Source organism: Tympanuchus pallidicinctus, unplaced genomic scaffold, assembly GCF_026119805.1.
Source record: "Tympanuchus pallidicinctus isolate F22 unplaced genomic scaffold, pur_lepc_1.0 scaffold8, whole genome shotgun sequence".
Classification (NCBI taxonomy): Eukaryota; Metazoa; Chordata; class Aves; order Galliformes; family Phasianidae; genus Tympanuchus; species Tympanuchus pallidicinctus.
In genome coordinates, this window is record NW_026294802.1 from 51,541,398 (window position 1) to 51,560,260 (window position 18,863).

The 18,863-nt window shown below is 43.2% G+C and overlaps 1 protein-coding gene across 3 annotated transcripts in view; it reads left to right on the plus strand.

Moving 5' to 3' along the window:
• The first annotated feature begins 3,339 nt into the window (after positions 1–3,339).
• The window catches only part of GPR107 (G protein-coupled receptor 107), a 33,657-nt gene continuing 18,133 nt past the window's right edge, over positions 3,340–18,863 (plus strand). The window contains exons 1-15 of one of the 3 annotated variants that reach the window (XM_052668000.1): positions 3,382–3,493; positions 7,620–7,739; positions 7,867–7,992; positions 8,465–8,515; positions 8,741–8,829; positions 8,976–9,142; positions 9,677–9,711; positions 9,909–9,965; positions 10,458–10,568; positions 11,733–11,866; positions 12,719–12,794; positions 13,762–13,835; positions 14,388–14,505; positions 15,455–15,585; positions 17,384–17,427. In XM_052668000.1, the coding sequence (XP_052523960.1) occupies positions 7,924–7,992; positions 8,465–8,515; positions 8,741–8,829; positions 8,976–9,142; positions 9,677–9,711; positions 9,909–9,965; positions 10,458–10,568; positions 11,733–11,866; positions 12,719–12,794; positions 13,762–13,835; positions 14,388–14,505; positions 15,455–15,585; positions 17,384–17,427 (1,156 nt within the window). In that variant the 5' untranslated portion in view covers positions 3,382–3,493; positions 7,620–7,739; positions 7,867–7,923. Of the gene's footprint in view, positions 3,499–7,619; positions 7,740–7,866; positions 7,993–8,464; positions 8,516–8,740; positions 8,830–8,975; positions 9,143–9,676; positions 9,712–9,908; positions 9,966–10,457; positions 10,569–11,732; positions 11,867–12,718; positions 12,795–13,761; positions 13,836–14,387; positions 14,506–15,454; positions 15,586–17,383; positions 17,428–18,863 lie in introns of all 3 variants that reach the window. The other 2 variants (XM_052667999.1, XM_052668001.1) reach the window with 2 other exon arrangements.

An 18,863-nucleotide genomic window follows, 5' to 3' on the forward strand; every position in this document is an offset into this window, starting at 1 on the left:
TATTAGGATGGCACATCAGAACCAACAACACCAAAACCTGGGAATAAATTAAGATTCGTGTGGATGGAGCTCAAGGGAAAAGCCAAGTAAATTGCATTCCAGATATTTCTGGTAGATTTTTTTTCCCCTCCCGTTTTTGTTATTTAGTGTGAAGCTCTCCAAGACACAGACTGCCACTTACAGCACTGCTCTGTTTGTGCAGTGCTCAAAACAGCAGAGCCTGCAGCTTGATTCGTCCTTAATTACTGATGTAATTAACAACGATAGGAGCATTAAGAGCCCTTTATGCTACAGCGTGATGTGAGAAGGCTTAGCAGGTTTCAGCCTCAAAAGAACAGTTCAAAATAACACTTAGAAAACCGATTATTTACTCCCCATTACCTAATTTACACAATGCAAAGCAGAGCAATACAGAAACCAGTAGGAGTTTTCCCCTGGCTGCACTAGGAACAAAACCATTCAGATCTGTTATCTAGATACAGGGATATTCCTGTAAATTCTTTGTTTATATCTGTTACTGCGATTCGGAGCATTGCTCACACTACATCCCAAGCCCGAGCAATTCCTTTAAACAAAAACCTAATAAGAAAAACAACTTCAAAACAGCTACCTTCCAAATCATTTAGCAACCAAGAAAGCTAAAACAAACCCCTCAACTACAGTTCAATCTAAGTCCCCCCATCTTCGTGTTTCCTCATGCAAATCAAGGAAAATCACAGCTTGCAAAGTAAGTATCAGTATTTCTAACTTCCGGAACATAAAAGAAAGAGGACCCACCTTTCCCCCCCACGGTTATCATCCCTGCAGCTGCTTCCCTCTTATTTTTACAATTCTACCCAGATCATCCACATCCAAAACATGGAAGGTAGGTGTTGCTTACAACCTCTATACACTGGAACTGAAACAGCACCAAGAAAGGAAGAGGACACGCCTTTCCCTCAGGCCATCACCACTACAGCTGTTTCCTTTCTGCAGTCACAACGTGCAGACACGCAGCAGGGGACCTCGGTTCTCTTTAGTGCCCTATCAGGGCCAACAGGGGTCTGATTAACACCTGATGAAGAGCTGATAAACCTGAATGGCCCTGACCATCCTCACCTGGGACCTCCACCCCCCCCCCCCCCCCCCCCACCCTGCCCCCACCCTCTGCCCACAGACACAGGAGCCTCATTTAAACGTCAGTTTGAGGCATTATTTTGTACTTCAGCTATGAATTGACTTCTAATTTCAGTATCTAAACTGTAAAATGATTTCTTGGATCGTTTCTGCTTTTTTGTTATGAGCTTGCCTGGCTTGCAGTTTCTATCCCCAGGTTTACTTTGCTTAGTAGCTGTAGAACCACAACCTGAAAGGTGAGGTCACTGCCCTTCTGACTGTGCTTTTGTGCTCTGTGTTTTTTTGTTTGTTTTTTTTTTTTTTTTTTGTTTTTTTTTGTTTTTTAAGAGAAAAAACAGGTTTTGCTATTCTGCAACATACCTATAGTTACATTCACATATAGTTACATTCACAGAGCACATCGATAACAAATACTTAGCCCGCTTTTACTTTGTACTAAAGGTGTACTTACGTGCTACCCATATGCCAGGAGTTTCTTGATGCTGCTGATGGTTGCCATCCAATCTCAACAGTTGCTCATCAGATACTTCCAAAAAACTCTGAAGAATCCTAATTACGTTCAGGTACACGTGGGGAAAAACAATGAAAAGGAATCTAAAGAAACTAAGCATGTGTGAACACAGTTAAGAATAACTGCTAGAATGGTCCATTTACAGCCAGGTAATTTATCTTGTCTGGTGGCTACAGTAAAACATCAATGTAAAGACATTTGTTCCTACAGCGTATTTATTACAGAGAAGAGACGATTCGTGTATTCTTAGGAATGTAAATTTAAGTCTAGAATCTTTTGATGTGTACATCCTTTGAAAAATGTAACGTGTTTACTGTGTTTACTTTCTGTGTTATACAAGTTCTAACTTCCACAGATCACTTAGTCTGGGTCAGTTGTGATTTAGTCACTGCAATATCCTGGGAGCTGGCAGAGTTACGAGGAGAAATATTCAGACAATTTAAGTTTGTGACATAAAATTCCCTGATTGTTATTAGGAAATACCTTCTGATTAGGAGAGGTTGATGGGATGAACAGTGCCTGGAATTATACAGGACAGTTTCATGCCGTTTGGCTACTGAAGTAGTCACTGAGAACAGAGTGAGGCACAAAGCCTGTGCTGCAGCTGTGGCTGCAAACAACCATTTTTCATGAGTCTTTAGGCTTCCTAGGGAGGTGTGAGCACAGGAATGATAGCAATTACAACATTAAAAATATGAATTTGGAGAAAAAGAGGTTGACCAGAACCATGCTTTGGTTCTCCGATGTTGTCCCATAGCTTTCCCATAGCTGGCACCACGAAGCCTGATGCTGAGGGGACATCTAGCGGCTCGCTCGGTTACTACCTAGAAAAAGAACAATCCAAGTTTGTTTGTCAGACTTCCAGGTATTTTCTGGTATCTTTGGCGGTGTTGAGAGATCTGTGTTTATTCTATTACCTAAGAGAATGAGAGAAAGAAGGGAAGATTAAATAGGAGGTAACGTGTAGAGTGACATCTGAATCACTGCTGAATAAAGATGGGACTTTCCATGTAAGTGTTATAACAAGGGTCAGGATTTTCTCTCTGCCCATGCGCCCTGATGCACACTTCACGGCTCAGCTGTTCCACTGCACGCCTGGCTCAGGAAAGCTGCACAGCTGCCACTGCGTGCTCTGAAAGGAAAAACGTCGGAGTGATGAGAGCTGACAGAACACAGAAGCTGCGTTTTATCACATTGCTAAGCGGATCACATCTTTCAGAAATGGTTTCAGCAGTGGGTAAGTCTGTCTGAAGGCTGCCTTCATTGTCCCTTGGCAGGCTGCCTGGCTGCTCATGTAACTGAGCAACGCAGGCCTGACTGAAGCCAAGTCTGGGCTGCATGTAGCTTCAAGTAGGACCACGGAGATCAAATAGCTCAGTAGTTCCTAAGCTACCCCACTAAGGAAGCAGAAAGCTTTCTGTTGCCTATAGAGAGATGTTTAAAACGAACCACGGAGCCCAGCGCTCAGCAGAAACGCTCAGCGGGTCGGACTGCTCGCCATCAGCGCCGCTCCCAGGGACGGGCTGCAGGCACGACGCCCGAGCCCAGCTCAGCGCAGGGCGGGCCGGGGGACGTCACGTGGTCAGCAGGTACGGCTGGGACACGTGCCGGCATCTCGGGCACGGCGCGGGAAGGCCGCGAGGCGGGGCCGCCTGCAGGGTGTGTCCCAAGCAGCCCTGCCCACTGCTGATCACGTGACCTTCCCAGCGCACCCCGCTCCCGGAAGTGCCGCGGGAACAGGATGCTGATGTTGGAGTAAAGATGGCGGCCTGCGGCCTTCCCGCCGCTCTTACTGTGGTGGTGCTGGGTTTGGCGTTGCTCTGTGCGGGTCCGGCCGGAGCCCGCGTCCATCACCTCACCCTCAAAGTAAGGTCTGCGCCGTAGCATCCTTTGGGCTCGGTTCCGAGTGGGGTGAGGGGAGCAGTGGGTCTGATCCCGTTCTCCTCAGGCCGGGCTCTTCTCGCCCTGGCCCTGTCCCGCTGCCTGGCCCGGCTCTTCCGCTGTGTTTTGGCCTGCTGGGGCCCCGGTTGGCTTTGCTTTTGTTCCTCGTCCGTGCTGTGGGGAAGTGCGGGCCGTGGGTCGGGCTGTGTGTGCGGGCCCAGTGTGCGCTGGGAACTCCTTCGGGCTCGCTGTTAGCCCGCGTTCTGATTGCTCTTCCCATCCCGTCTTCTGTCGTTCTACTCTGAAGGCTGAGGTGCTGCTTTATTCCTCTTACCGACGTGCGTTCTTCGTATTTATCAAGTGAGTGATTCAGGCAGAAGAAGGAATCGGTGCTGACCATTCTCTGCTTCAGCTTAGTAGACTTAAGGTTGTGCTTTTTGAAAGGTCCCGTTGTGGTTTTGTACCCATGTTTGAAGACAGTTCGTTACTAGCAGGCTGTTGCGGGAGCTGTGGCCCCAGCAGTGCTGCTGGGCTTATGAGAAGGCTGTCCTGGGGTTTTGCTGCAGGAGAACAGCAGTGCGGGGAGCATACCAGAATATTACAGCAACATCCCCTATGCCCTTAATTGAGAGGTCCATCATTCCTGACTCATTTGTAGGGAGTTCTCCTGTCTTTGTAGTAGTCTAAAATGCAATGGAACGAACATTGTTCTGCCTCAGGAAAAGTTAACTTTCTCTTCAAACAGCAAATTAGGAAACTTTTATTGGTTACTTTGCTGTTTGGAAGACTTCTTGTCCAGTAGTAGTTGGGTGCTGGAAATTTATACTGAGCTGCTATTTCTGTTATGTAGTAAACTTTTGAGCTGGTTTCAAGCAAACCTTCTCAGCAGCAAACATTGCTATTTATAGTTCCTCTTTCAGGCTGAGGGAGCTGGGCTTGTTCAGCCTGGAGAAAAGAAGGCTGCGGGGTTCAACTCTTTGAAAGGGTAGATAACAGCAGGACAAGGGGAAATGGTTTGAAGTTGAGGGAGGGTATTTAGATTGAGGTTGGATGTCAGGGGAAGTTCTTTGCTCCAGAGTGGTGAGGTGCTAGAACAGCTGCCCAGAGAGGCTGTGGATGCCCCGTCCATCCCTGGAGGTATTCAGGGCCAGGTTGGATGGGGCCCTGGGCAGTCTGGTCTAGTATTGAATGTAGAGGTTGGTGGCTCTGCCTGTGGCAGAGGGTTGGAGATTCATGATCATTGAGGTCCCTTCCAACCCTGGCCATTCTGTGATTCCTATTCAGGCATTTCTAAACTGCAAGGATATAACATGCTTGATTTTAAAATATATCTTATTATTACAATCAATACGATCATAGCTGAGTAGTATGACTTTCATGTAAGTTGCAACACTGACCAACCAAACACCAAGGGAAACAGAAGTGCTTTCGTGCCTTTGTGCACCTGTGTAAACCTGAGCTTCATTGTTGGAGTGTGGGCTCCTCGTTTGTGACTTTACAGCACTTTATGTAAACATCCGGTTCTCTAACGACCTGCACAATGACCAGCCTGTCTGCTGTTGGTGCTGTTGGCAACGTGTGCTCTGAGGCTGTGCCAAATTAAAGGTATGGGCTTCCCCAAACAAGCTGCTGTTGCCTAAGTTAGAAAAGCTTTTTTCTGGCTTGGTAACTAATGTGCTGAAGTGAAGCTTTTCTGTTTTTCTGTGTCTTGAGTAAAAATAGCTTTTTATCTTTATGGAAATGTACAAAGTGAGGTATTTCTCTTGTTTCTGAAGATGAATTTGTTTGAATCTTTCTGCTAGGATAACGTCACCGAAGATGACTTTCTTCCTTGGTAACACTCGTTATTAGCGTTGTTAAATTAATAGGTAATTTATTTAAAACAAACAAACAAAAAAGCAGAAAACACTTGGGAAAGTTTTAGAAAATGTATTGAAACAATTCTTCGAGATTTCCATGATGAGGTTGGAACGTTTCTGGTTACCAAAACTGTGCTGTGTGTTAGGGTTGCTTTTGGAAGGTGTTTTGTTTTGTTTCCCCCAGTCTCAGCAAATGGAAGCTGTGTTACTGCAGCCTTATGCTTTGCACAATGCAGTGGAAAACTGCTTCAGAGAATGGGGAAGTTTGTGTAGCTGAGGCCTCTGTCGTGCACACAGTTAAGCTTAATGCTGGTGAGCTGCTGAAATTAAGTGGTTTCTGGAGACCTAACAAGGGGAGCCATCCAGCCAACGGTGCTACGTAGCCAGTCGTGGTGTTGCTTTCTGATTAGTTATCTTTGCCATGCAGTGGTTTCCAAAGGGGAAGCAAAACCCCCTCCTATGTAATGATGCTTGAATTTCAACTTCATGTTAAACTTTATGTGGGAGATGTTTATTTCCAGTGGTTGCTTCTGTCCGTGAATCTTGTGGCCTTTTTATCTTGTTAAGTTTTGGAGTTCAGTTGCACAAGATGAGAAGACCTTCCAGTACAACTTAATCTTGTACAAGTTATTGGGCTTACACAGATAATACAAGTCATTCCATGTAAGGGTCAATGCCCTCAGTTAACATTTTCTCTGTGCTAATAGCATCGTGCCAGTGAGTTCTGAGTAAATTGTTAGATGATAATTTGTGGATTCTGAGCTGCAGGATCTTGGATGACGCTTCTTTTAGTCCAGAAGGTGCAGAGTGTTTATTAGTGCAGCATTTCTTTGTACTGGTTCACACCTTTGTTATAAAGACACAGTCTTAGGTTTCTGCAGTCAGAAGTTGCAAGATCATGAACAAAAGCTGTATTTTTCCAACCTGTTAAAGCTCTAGTGAAAGGTGAGACAGCTATTGGTAAGCCTGCAACTTTAAGCTGTCAATATGTGGAGCAGGCGATGCTCCTGGGGGATGTGCTGTTGCTTCTTCAGGATCGTGTAAAGCTGAAGGATTTGTGAACTAAATCTGTAAACTCTAAGCACTCAAAGCTGATATAAAACCAGGGAGGAAAGTGCGTGTTATGTGTCAATTATCATTTGTTGATGGGCAGCATATTGGTGAACTGCTGAGCAAATGAACTTAAATTGAACTGCTTGCAAGAAGTTTGAATTAAGCAGCTGCTTCTCATTGTATTTACAGCATGCAGAAAGCCTTGTGGCTGGGTGATGCTCTGTTTCCCTCCTTGCCCTGCCCCTGACACCCACACGAATGGTTATCCCTCCAGAAGTGGTTCATACCATCCCAGGTGTACAGCTGAAAAAGCTGGCTGAGAAATTACTCTGAAAGCTCTGTGAAATTAACCAGATGGACTGTTGCCTCAGGCGTGTAAGTGACCTGCAGCATGGAGATGGCACAGCTACAGCACTCTGTTAAACAGGGCATCTGCTGCAGGCCACGTGTTGCTGACTTTTTTTTTCCTCTTCTGAGCGCTGGAGGAGCCATCTGGTTATTTGCCAGGTTAACCTGATTGTCTTAGGGTGATCTCTTAGCTAGATTGCAGGTTGGCAGTGTCAGGATGTATGTCCTGCTGTTAAGCTGAGTGATATTTGTGTAAGGGAAGTTTTATGCAGCGATATCTAATTAATATTTGGTGTCAAGGGGGAGAGCCAACTGCACTTTAAATTTGCTACTTAATTTTAGTTGTTCTGTTCTTATTTTCCTTCCAGTTAAAGATTCTGTAGGATTTGAGGCTCTGATTCCATACCTACTCTATGATTTTTGAATGCAAAGTTTTAGGGATATGACCTTTCCTTGTCTGATAAGACGTTGGCTTGTAATTTTTACTGCTTTTTGTTTGTCCTTCATGATCTCCTTATGGGGAGGACAATAAAAAAGCCAAGTGTACTTGAGCCGTTCTCAACTGAGCCAGTTATGAGGAGGTATCCATTCATGCAGTTTCTTTGCCACTCTGAGAGGAGATGAGTTATTCTGCAACTAAGATGAGGGGCAGAAGACAGGACTGGAATTCCTGGTAGGAAACCCAAGTGATTCTGTTTGACCTCCCTATTCCTTTGGACATTAATCATTCTTAAGTCTCGAGGCCTTGTGTCTCAGGTAAGAGCACCATAACTAGCTATTTCCTCTTCAGCCTCGTGCAGTGGTAGGGGCTTTTTTTTAATAGCAATATTTCATTTAATCAGCAGTCCCAGGAGTACAGTCAAGTGATAAGCACTGACACATTTGAAGCTCATGTTGAGGTTGGAAGAGTTGATTGATTCCAGTGAAATCATTGGCTATATCTGAAGGTGTCCTGAAGAAATTTGCTGTTGGTATGATCATGTTCTGTGTGAACACTGGTCACCCTGCTTCCTCCTTTATTGCTGCTGCGGGTGGCTGTGTTTAACTCAGCCAAAACAGTGACACTGTGTGACATTTGTAAACTTTCCTTTCTCATAGGATGACGTGAGGCAGAAAGTGCACCTGAATACATTTGGCTTCTTCAAGAATGGTTTCATGAAAGTCAATGTGAGCAACCTTTCATTGAAGCCACCTGTGGATGTTGATGACAAGAGCAGCTCATCAGTAAGTTACTTTGCATCCATTAAGCTTCCTGGGAAATTAGCCTTGCAGTGGATTTTTGTAACCTGTTTGAAGTGTCATGTCATAACGAGTAGTGCTGGTTGCATCCTTCCCTGGGTGAGCAACTTGTGGGGATACGTGGCCTACCAGACTTATCCTCAAGTGCTGTTCATTCTGCTTTAAGAACTCATTTTATCTTACCAGATCCTCCGCTGAACTTGTGTCTGCATGTATCTATTTTGTGTGTACAATAGAATAGTTGAGTTGGAAGAGACCTACAGAGATCCTCCATATATTGTATCTGAACGATTTGCTCCATAACTGGGTAATACCAGAAGAAAATCTGGATTCAGCCTTAAATACAGCACTTTATTTAAGAAATGCCAGTTTAGACTCATTTCATTGTGACTTGGCTCCTCATCCTGGGGTGGCTGAGCTGTTCTAATTTGACAGATTCTCCTTAATTGTCTCATAGGTGGGGTTCAGTCTGGATCGAACAAGGAATGATGGGTTCTCCACTTATCTGGTAAGAGATGAGGGATTTCTTTTCTATGCTGGGGATGCATCGTAGTCTGTGTAATTCCAGGAGGAGCTGGAAGGAAGAAAGAGCCATTAGGTACAGGCAGGTTGTTGGGGGTAATCCAGTTTTGCATCTTAGTGGACTAAAAATAGTTACCTCCACCTGGGGGAGAACATGCCCAGTTCTTATTAACAGGAAGGTGCTCTGAAGTTGTTTTGCTTTCATTGCCAGGATGAAGAAGTGGATTACTGTATTTTGAATAAGAAACCTGAGCAAGGTGTTTCTGTTGTAATCTTACTTCTGGACTTCAAAAATGATGTGTGAGTAAATAGAATTCTTTTGAAATGGCTGTTGGCATATTTTGATAGGTTAATTTTTCTTTTATGATCATACGTAAATCATGACAGTCTCTTTAGGAATATCAGTTGGCTTAATTTTGTACTAAAAAAAAAAAATGCTTCCTCAGTGTGAAGGTACAGTTCTCTGCAGAAGCTTCTCACCTGCTGCCTAAGATTTCATTTGTGTCTGAGGAAAATGGCACTGCCTTGATTACCAAGCCACCAAAATCTTCTGAAGATAAAATTGATTCCGATAAAAGTCCGACTGAGACTAACAGAAATACAGATGGCACAGGTAAGTCTTGCTAAACCTGACTGTATCTGCTTTCACTGCTGATTTCTGGGTCAGTGTGCATCCGACAGTGTGTTGTGGCTGCATTCCAGGTGTCCCCTTGGGCTAGAATTTACACAGCCTTGTAAAAATGGAGCACGCTGTCTTTACTTTGCTCAGTTGTTTGAACAAGTCAGGGTATGAGGCTGGGTAACACCAGCATTCATCAGCAAGTCTAGTTTTGCTATTTCCTGCAGTAGCATTGCATGAACGTTGACAACGTGCTGACATGCAAAAGCTAAAAACATAATCTAAGTTTTGAACTTTTACTATCTTAACATTTGATGATGCGTTCAGAATGAACGGATATGGAGGGAAGAGTCCTGGGGTGGTAGGGAGGGGTTGGGGAGAAAACTGTTAATGATTATCTTGGAAACTGCCACGTGGATTAGTGTAAGAACATTTGAGGAAGGTACAGGCAGTGTGTAAAAGGTGCTGGTCTACGAGGATGTCTGTGTGCAAGCACTCTAAATATACCATGAATATTTCTGTCTCTAGATACGAAGTCCAAACGAAGTACAACATCCTCACAGGTAAGAAACTGTCTGCTGATCTCATTCAGAAAGCATGTGGGAGAGAGGTCCAGGGCAGGCATGGCCGGAAAGTTGAGAGAAGTGTTTCATTGCTCTTAGCCTCCCCGTAAACTTACGAAATGGGTTCTCATTGTTTGGATGATGTAACCAGATGTGGGTACCTGCTTTGCAATCTGTGTTTATTTTCTTTTTCCCAGAGCATAGTAGAACAAGAGCATCCTGTTCGCAACGACAGAGGAACTATCTCATTCCAGGTAGGGCTTCTGCCGTTGTCTAGTCCTAATGTGTTCAGACAGTTCCTTCGTTTCAGCACACTGATTCACTTGCGGATGTTGGTTCCTATAAAATGCTTGGAGTTGTCATGTGATATAATACACATTTATATAGCTGTGAAAATGTGTGTTTGGGATAGGAGCAGAGCAGCTGCTTTTGTATTTGGGCAAGTAGGATCGAAATTCTGTGGTTGGTCACATTAGATAGAGGACAGTTGTTGCTGTCTTCTCTCTGTGGTGAAGTAGCTTTAGCACTGAAGCCTGAAGGTCTTGGGTTTTTGGAGTGCACAGTCATAGTGTTTCTATCTGGTATGTTGTTGAGATTTGCACGTGTGCAGGTATCCTCAAAACAGGCTATTTGCTGAGAGGAACCAGCTGACCTGACTTTTGTAGCTCCAATGGGGATAGCTTCTTTACAGTGCAGCCCAGTTGTTGAATGAAAATGGTGTTGACTTACCTGTTCCTTGTTTTCAGTTTTTCTTTAACATCAGTTCTGATAACCAAGAAGGTCTCTACAGCCTGTATTTCCATAAATGTATTGACAGTAATGGGAAACCTCGTGATCAGCAGCTGTTTAGTCTTGATGTGAGTATAGCTCCTTAAGTGCAGTAAATTCATTTGCTTTATCTAAAATATACAACTTCCAGTTGTAGTTTATATACCACATGTGCTTGGTGTACAAGTGTATATGTGGGGTGGGAAGTGATTCAGAGCTGTGCATTTAATCTCTGCGGTGCCATTTCTGAAGGCAGCACTACAGTAGGAAGAATTAAAATGCAACTTTTAGAGAAATGTTTGGAGATATGAAGGATACATGTGGGCTTCAGTGTACACAGTTGTGACTGGCACTGTAACCAAGTGAGAGCTTAAACAGCTCGTGGCTGGCTGCTGTCAAAAATCTTTTCTCTTTACATGATTACAGATATTAAGACTTGTTGCAATTTAAATTGTTGGCATTTATGAATTTTCAGGGCTTTTTTTTTTTTTTTCTGGCCTGAATGGGATGCATTTTTACACTGCTCAGTGAATGTTCCTAAGGGTTATATTGTATAGCACACTTCCTATCTCTTTTAACATCCCGGGGTTCAGTTCTGTGCTGTTGAGCCAGAGTGTAATAGAACAGCTCAGGCTGTGGAGGTAGTTCTGAAAATGTTTTGAAACTCTTGAGGATGAAGAGCTGATTCTGTATAGGTCACTCAGGTCACTCTGAAAGTGTTGCCTCCTATTTGTTTCCATGGAAATGACAGCAGGTACAAGGAGCACAGTAACACTGTTTGATAAAGCAATTTCTTACTACAAAATGCTGTTTCTCAACATATTCACCACCATTAGCTATACATTTTTGCCAGCACTCTCCACCTCCCTGTGCTAATATCCGCTGTTTGGTATCCATAAATGTTCAGCAGGTGTTGATGAACATCATTGGTGCAATGTTTTCCATATCAAGGAATTCAGTGGCACACCTTTGCTTCATATGCACTTCTGTGTCAGACACCATTTGTCAGACTGCTCCTTCTGCTGCCATCTGTCACACAGCAGCAAAATGTAATGAATACTGGTGGGAAGCTTCATCCTTTACTGCCACATGACCAGCATTCACCTCTTGTCATGGACCAACGTAACAAAATAGGAAGCATCGCTTTTTTGAGTCTTGTGATAATACCTCTCCTGAAAGTCTCATTGTAAATGGAAGTTTGCTTCAGCCACGTGTTTTTTCAACTGTGTGCATAATTTACCATTCATATTCAGATAGAAATTACGGAGAAGAACCCTGAAAGCTACCTCTCAGCAGGTGAGATCCCACTGCCAAAACTTTACATTTCCATGGCATTCTTCTTTTTCCTGTCTGGGACTGTGTGGATCCACATCCTTCGTAAACGCCGGTAAGCAGACAAGTTTTGTTTCAGTGACAAGTATGGACTTTGTTTGATGTGTTTTTTCCACTTATTATGCCCAATTCAGATTTTATCACTTAAAACTGGCACAATGCTATGTGCTTAATGTATACATCTTCCAGTTTAAAACCAGGTACTTTCATCAGTGCCACTGTTGCAGACCATTGCTGTAAGGTTGTTAAGAGACTGTGTGTAGTGTATGTCTTATAGATACGTTGTGGCAGAAATTGAACCAGTTCCTGTAGTTGAAAAAAGGAGAATGCTGTTTGAAAGTAAATTAAGAGAGCAAATGGTTCAATTTTCTTTGTGTGGGGAATGGCAGCCAATAATTTCGATTATAATCAAAAGCGACAGGAATTACTAATTAACAGCCATGCTTCTTGGTAGTTAACGTGGCATCAGAAGCCAGGAGCAGCTTAAGCCCTTGTGCTTAGTTTGAAGTTCACGTGGTGATCTGGTTGTTTGGTAATCTGGAGTTCTTTTGGTGGACTCATTACGTAGTGAAGTTCATCTGGTGATGTGATGCAGTGACTTGGGTTGGGCTGGGTGCTGTCTGTTTGAGTAGAGGTTGGTAATTATGTGACTGCTCTGATCTGTGCATGCTGGATGTTCCTGTGAATTGCGATCTTCCAACCCAAGGATTAAAAAAGTAGGAGAATGCAGTTAAAATATTGTTCAGGATGCTGTAAAAGTTTGGACTGCAGCATTAAGGGAATGGCTTTATGCTGATAGTCAGCTCTATCTGGGAGATAATGTTTGACATTTGTAGACGATGAAGAAATATCCTTGCAGAAACAAAAATTTACTGCTGGCTCTTAACTGGCACGTTTTTCTTCCCAGAAATGACGTCTTTAAGATTCACTGGCTGATGGCAGCCCTCCCTTTCACCAAATCACTGTCCTTAGTCTTCCATGCAGTACGTATGGCTTCCCTGCCTTAAGCTGTTCAGCTGGGAATTAGAAATATGAGATCCAGGGTATGCTGTTAGAGGAATTTGTGTGGAGGGGGGAGAAGAGTAGGAGGGAAGGGGGAGAGAAGTGTCTTTCAAATTGAAATGTTGGTACTGAACTGCTGCTGTGTGGTGGAGGAGATTCAGTTTTCATCAGCAAATTGTGACTTTAAATACAATTGGGATCGTGGGGAAGCAGCAAGCATGTATGTGAGGCTTGAATCAGTTCCATGAGTTCTGATGTTACAGCCATCTGAGGCTGGCCTGGAAGCTTGAGCAATGGTACTGCTCAAGCAATACAGCAATATTACAATGAATGTCAGTGAATGGGAACCTTGATGTTTGTAGAATTGAGAGGTGCTGCTTTAGCTGGCACAGTGTGCTGTGCCATAGCAAACAATATTATAAGCTTTAATACCTTCATTACATGAAGTCTCTATTGTATTGTCTTGACTTTGCCTTTCCACTGAAAGGTATCATTAATGAAGGTAATGACAAACGTTTAATCCTCCTGTTTGTGCCAGTTTTGATCTTCTCCATCAAGTTCAGACTAGGATAACACCTACAAAATCCTGGAATCAGCAGGTTTCAGTCTGATTTCCAATGAAAGTGAAACTGAAAGGTGCCTAATTCCCTAATGCAACTGAACTTGAACAATGAAGGTGAAATGCAGTTGTTTAACTGTAGTTAGGCATGGAAGACTGTAGGTTGTGTAAAGAAAATTCACTAATGCTTAGGAAACAGAGTGAATGGGGATGACCTTGATGACACTAAACAATGCTAGAATGTTGGGAGCAAGCTTTATCTAAATTATGAGTTTGTATGCACTGACAATGCAACTTGAGATGCCTGCTAAAGCAGAGCTGTTTAACGGCCATGGGTGGGGTGCTGATGAAAATCTTATAAAGTATCTTATTATGTTTTCTGCTTTCAGATCGACTACCACTACATTTCTTCTCAGGGATTTCCTATTGAAGGCTGGGCTGTTGTCTATTACATCACTCACCTGTAAGTGTATCAGAAGATTTGGTGAATTAAATGGTGAAACTGAATTTCCCTTCCCTCCCAGGGAACCTGGGAATTGCTAATTCTTGATGCTGAGCTGTGAGTGACAAGACAGCAGTGAGCCCAGTGTAAAGGGGAAAACTGCTTGCAGAGGACAGCTGCAGAGAATTGGTGCTGATGTGGGTGGAGGAGTAAAAGGAGAAGAAATGCTTTGCTCTTCTTTGTTCATGTTAATATTCAAGTATCTAATTTGCTTTTGGTGTGAATAGTAAGAGGATGCAGCTGCCAGTGTTTTCTTCTGTTCACCGTGGTAAATGGATGATTCCCCCAGGAGAAGATTGCATATATTGGTGGTTGTGAATGGAGGGTAATGTTGCTGTGTAATGCATGGTTGTAAGCAAGGCATCTGTTTGCTGATGTAGGATAAGCATTTGCTAGAGTTATGAATAGCAAGGCTATTTATTTGGGTTTGTGGCTTTACTGACTGTAGAAAAGATAACCTGGGCTGAAGAGGAAGTATAAAATATCTCCTTGCATTATCTGCTTCTCTTTCAGATTTAAGGGTGCTCTTCTGTTCATCACTATTGCCCTCATTGGAACAGGCTGGGCTTTCATTAAACACATCCTTTCAGATAAAGACAAAAAAATTTTCATGATTGTCATCCCACTTCAGGTGAGGACTGAGCTGTGTCAGTACTTACTGTGTTGTGGGAGAGCAGCTTGTGGAAACTGTAACAGGCTGTGAATCCTACACAGAATATAAATTACTGCTTGTATAAGCCTGTGAGCTGAGTTATAATTTTTTTGAAGCTGTTAAAGGGCCAGAAGTTATATAATTTTCCCAACTTTTCTCTTTATGTTGAGTATTAGATAATGGTTATCAAATAATATCAGCAAGCAAACAAGTAGCTGTAACGTAGGTTTAGTCATGCTGGGACAAAACTTGGGCTGCAAAGCAATATTAAATTACCAAACACAGAAATTAGGTGGAAGTTATCACTTCTGAGAAGTGTGCTGAAATGGGCTTAAGGAATGGGGAGCACTGAAATTTGTGAGGTCCCTTGGGTCTCATGTCTCCAGTGTGCTCAAAGCAATCGGTGTTTGTCTCCTGAAGGAGATAGGAAGGCAGCTTTTCTATTTGCTGTTGCAGTATAATGGCCTTTCAGCTTTTGGGGATGTGATCTGTTGCCCAGCTGCAAAATCGCATGTATTTACTGTCTGAGTTCTTTTAGAACTTGGGTATGGAGTACAAAATGTACTCGTATGACCAGTTTGATTTACTGGCTAGATTTAGAATAATGTGGTTAGACTGCTATCTGTGTGCAGAGTGCTGTTCTGTGCTTGCAGTCGATTTTTATTCTGTTGTCTTTACTGAAACCATGGGTCCAGCATAGCATGCACCAAAAAGGGTTACCATCTGAATGTCAGCAGAAATGCATTCCAATCGATTATATCTCTGCAGATGCTGTGTGTGATTCTTGACATAGATCTGCAGTAGAAAAATTGAAGTTACTGAATGGGCTCTTTCTGCAACTGTGGGATAGCTTTTGCTGAACTTGCAGCCCACATCTGGTCTATCCTTGGAAAGCTTCTGAAACCATTACCCACTTCTCGTCCTGCAGGTGCTAGCAAACGTGGCATACATTATTATAGAGTCAACAGAAGAGGGAACAACTGAATATGGACTGTGGAAAGAAATCCTTTTCCTGGTAGACTTGCTGTGTTGTGGTGCCATCTTATTTCCAGTGGTATGGTGAGTTGTTGTGTGCGATCACTTCTGAGTACTGATGCCCTGAGCTGTTTCTCACTAATGGGTATTGATGTTAGAGGTTAAGAGGCTGCTGAAGCAGAGAAGTAAATGTCTGTCCTGAAGTCAAGTCTTCTGTTAGTTTCTTAAACTGTATCAGTCTCAGCACTTCAGCATTGTGGAAGATGCTTGCTTTAGAAAAGTTCAAGGGGGGGTGTTTTAAAAGCATGGCCAGAACAGTGCAAACAGACTGCAGATGCCTTTGGAACTTGAAATGTTTCAGAAGCGCTGATTCTCTCATGTTGAAAAATGGGCTTTTGGTAGTGACTGGGGATGGAAAGCAGGCTGCTAAATTCAAAACCGGTGGTGTTGTCTGAGGTCAGAGCTTCTTTCAGCCAGAGTAGCACTGCATATTTACTTGACTGTTGAGAAGAAATAATCCCACAGGGAGCATTTCCCTGCCCTTCCTTCCACTCTACTTGGCATTGAAAAATGTTGGTTATGTAAAACTCAACGAAAACACAGATAATTCAGATAAATGCTATTGTTGCTGCTTGCCAGTTAGGCAGAACATTTATATTCTAAATTCATTTTAGTCTTAATTGAAAAAGCAGCTGCATCCAAAGGAGGATTTGAAGGAGCTTCTGGCTTCTCGGTTTTAAACACAGAATATTCTAATTTTTCTCAATTATCTCCAGCATTTTTCCTAAAGTGCAGGAGTATGTCTGTCTAGTAAACGTCTTCACTCCGTAGTGTGCAGCTCCTGAGTGTTTTGGAGAACTATTTCATAACGTGTTACTTTGTAGATGTGAGTAAGCTCCACTGTGGTTTGCTAGGGTGTGTTTCCGCTGCACTAACCTCCCCGGTTCTGTGTAAGGACCAAACCCAACCGTCTTGTGGCCTTGTGCCAACGCAAGTGAACGTCTTCCAAGAAATTTGCACAGCCCTCTTGACACTCCCCCACTGCACTCAAAGTGCTGCAGCTCTTCTGAGGATGACAGCGTTTGGGTGTGGTAAATAAAACTACGGGAAACTAACTTTCGTTACAGAGAGATTCTAATTAGCTATGGTTAAGGAAACGTTTTCAGTCACAGCTCTTGCTATATAATGCCAGAATCTGTAGTTCTGCGTAGCGACACGCTAGTACAGAACTGGCATTTGTTGTTCAGATGTGGTTTTGTTATGGAAAGTGTTTGAATGAACTGTCCTATAACTGTTTATATAGGGTACAGCCTGTGTTCCTCCATTGTCATGGTACCAACATAAACTGGCAGTGAAACCTAGGGCATAATTCTGCCCCTTTTTCATCTGTGTAGTCTCACTGCCTCTGGTGGGATGAATCATGCCAGTAAGGTGACTAAGCCTTGGCCATTGAATTTCCATTCCTGCAGGGTAGCTTCTGTTACGTAAGGAGCCTGTTTAGCCATGTAAGCTGTAATCAAGTATTTAAATGAAAAGAGCTTAAAAGAGCAGTGAGGTGCCAAATGCTTGGCAGTACTCTGAATAGTAGCTCAGATTACTTGTACAAGTGGTAAGCATTATGCTGGGAAATGCCCTGGTTTCTCACTCTGCCCTGTCCCAGCTTTCTGTGGGCAGAAGCAGGCTCTAGCAGTTTAGATTTCTTAATCATAAGGAGATGCAGATATTTGAACTGCTTGGGAGATGGGGATGAAATATATGCAGTGCCACCCGTGCTGAGGCACAGTTAATTATGAGCATAGCCCAGCCATAAAGAGCTAATGGAACTGTTGGAGTTCTGGAGGGCTGCAGTGAAAAGAGCTTATTCTACTTCTTAATTTTTCAGGTCAATAAGACATTTACAGGAGGCTTCAGCAACAGATGGAAAAGGCAAGTAGCAGTGATTTTCTTACTGTTCTGTGCTACGTACCAGAAGATCTTTCCAAAATTTCAAACATGATGCTGATTTTTAAATATATGAACTAAAGCTGTAAGCCTATTCTGTTGTTGCTACGTTGCTACTTTTCCTTTGTGGTCTTCTAGGTTATTCCTTTTGGGAAATGCCCTTTTTCATGCATTGCTTCAACAGTTCGTATCTGAAATTCATTTGCAGGTGCCTGCACAGCCCCAAATGCTCCAGTTAGACACTGTATCAAAGGAAATAATCTGACAGCTTTACCTTGTTCTTAGACTCAAGTTCAGAAGCAATCTAGAAGTGTATTCTAGCATTGGTGTATATTTTGACTGATAGCCTGACCATCAGAAGTCTTTTCCTACCTGGACAGAAGGAAATAACCTTAGTAGGAAACAAAACATAAATTGGCATTGGATGTAACACAGTTTTCATCTTGCCTGTGTTTGTACAGCAGTTCCAAGGGCTGCTTGTGTAAAGTCAAGTTATGTTTATTGTAGCAGTGAAAGTGAGATGATGGATGGAAAGTCAACCCAAATATGGCTTTTGTAATGTTTGCTTTTCCTGCTTTGTCCTCTCACTTCTTCCAAAGTTTCTCAGTTGGCTGTAGATTCAAGCCATGGAATATAACACTGGCTTCCTTGGAAGCAGGCAGCTGTTTGAGTAGTCTGTCATTTGATGCTCACTGAGTATATATGTCTTCTGGAATCTTTCTGCATTTACAAGTCTGCTTCAGTTTAGACCATCTTTGAGGCAATGACTTGGTCAGTTGAGGACTTTTTGTAAATAAGGCCAGGTTCTTAACTGGTGTGGATCAGTGTTCCTGTAAAGAAGGCAGAGTTCCTGCATGCAATGGAGTCAGCAGCTGCTCCAGTGCTGAGAGCTCAGGGGCTTGTGCATAGAGCTGAGATGGAAGGCCATTAGATCTACCCGGAGGTGATTAGCCTGTGCTTACCTTGCACTTGGTGGTTCGTATCACAAGATGGTGCTATGGAGTTGAATTGATTAACCTTAAAACACTGAATGAAGGATGAAAATAAGGTAGCGAACGTCAAAGGTGTTCAACATAAGGACTTTTGACCTGTCTGTCCATCATAGTGACAGGTGGAATCCTGATCTGAGTCATAACATTGTTGCTGGCTTTTTATTCTGAAAGATTGGCCGTAGTGCATAATGGAAGTAAGGGTGTAGTGATCTGAGAAGTGCTCACAGCCTTGTGTACGGCGATGTACACAGCAGCCCCTCGGACTGTCCCTTAGGCCTCTGTCTTGTATCACTGGTACACGTGCAGCAGTGCTCTTCACAGTGAGTGCTGTGTGTGAGCCACCCACTGCTGCGACCACATTTCATTGTAAGGATTCTGCAAATCCAGTAATTGTGTGCTGAGACTGCACAGCAAAAGGCAGCGGTGAGT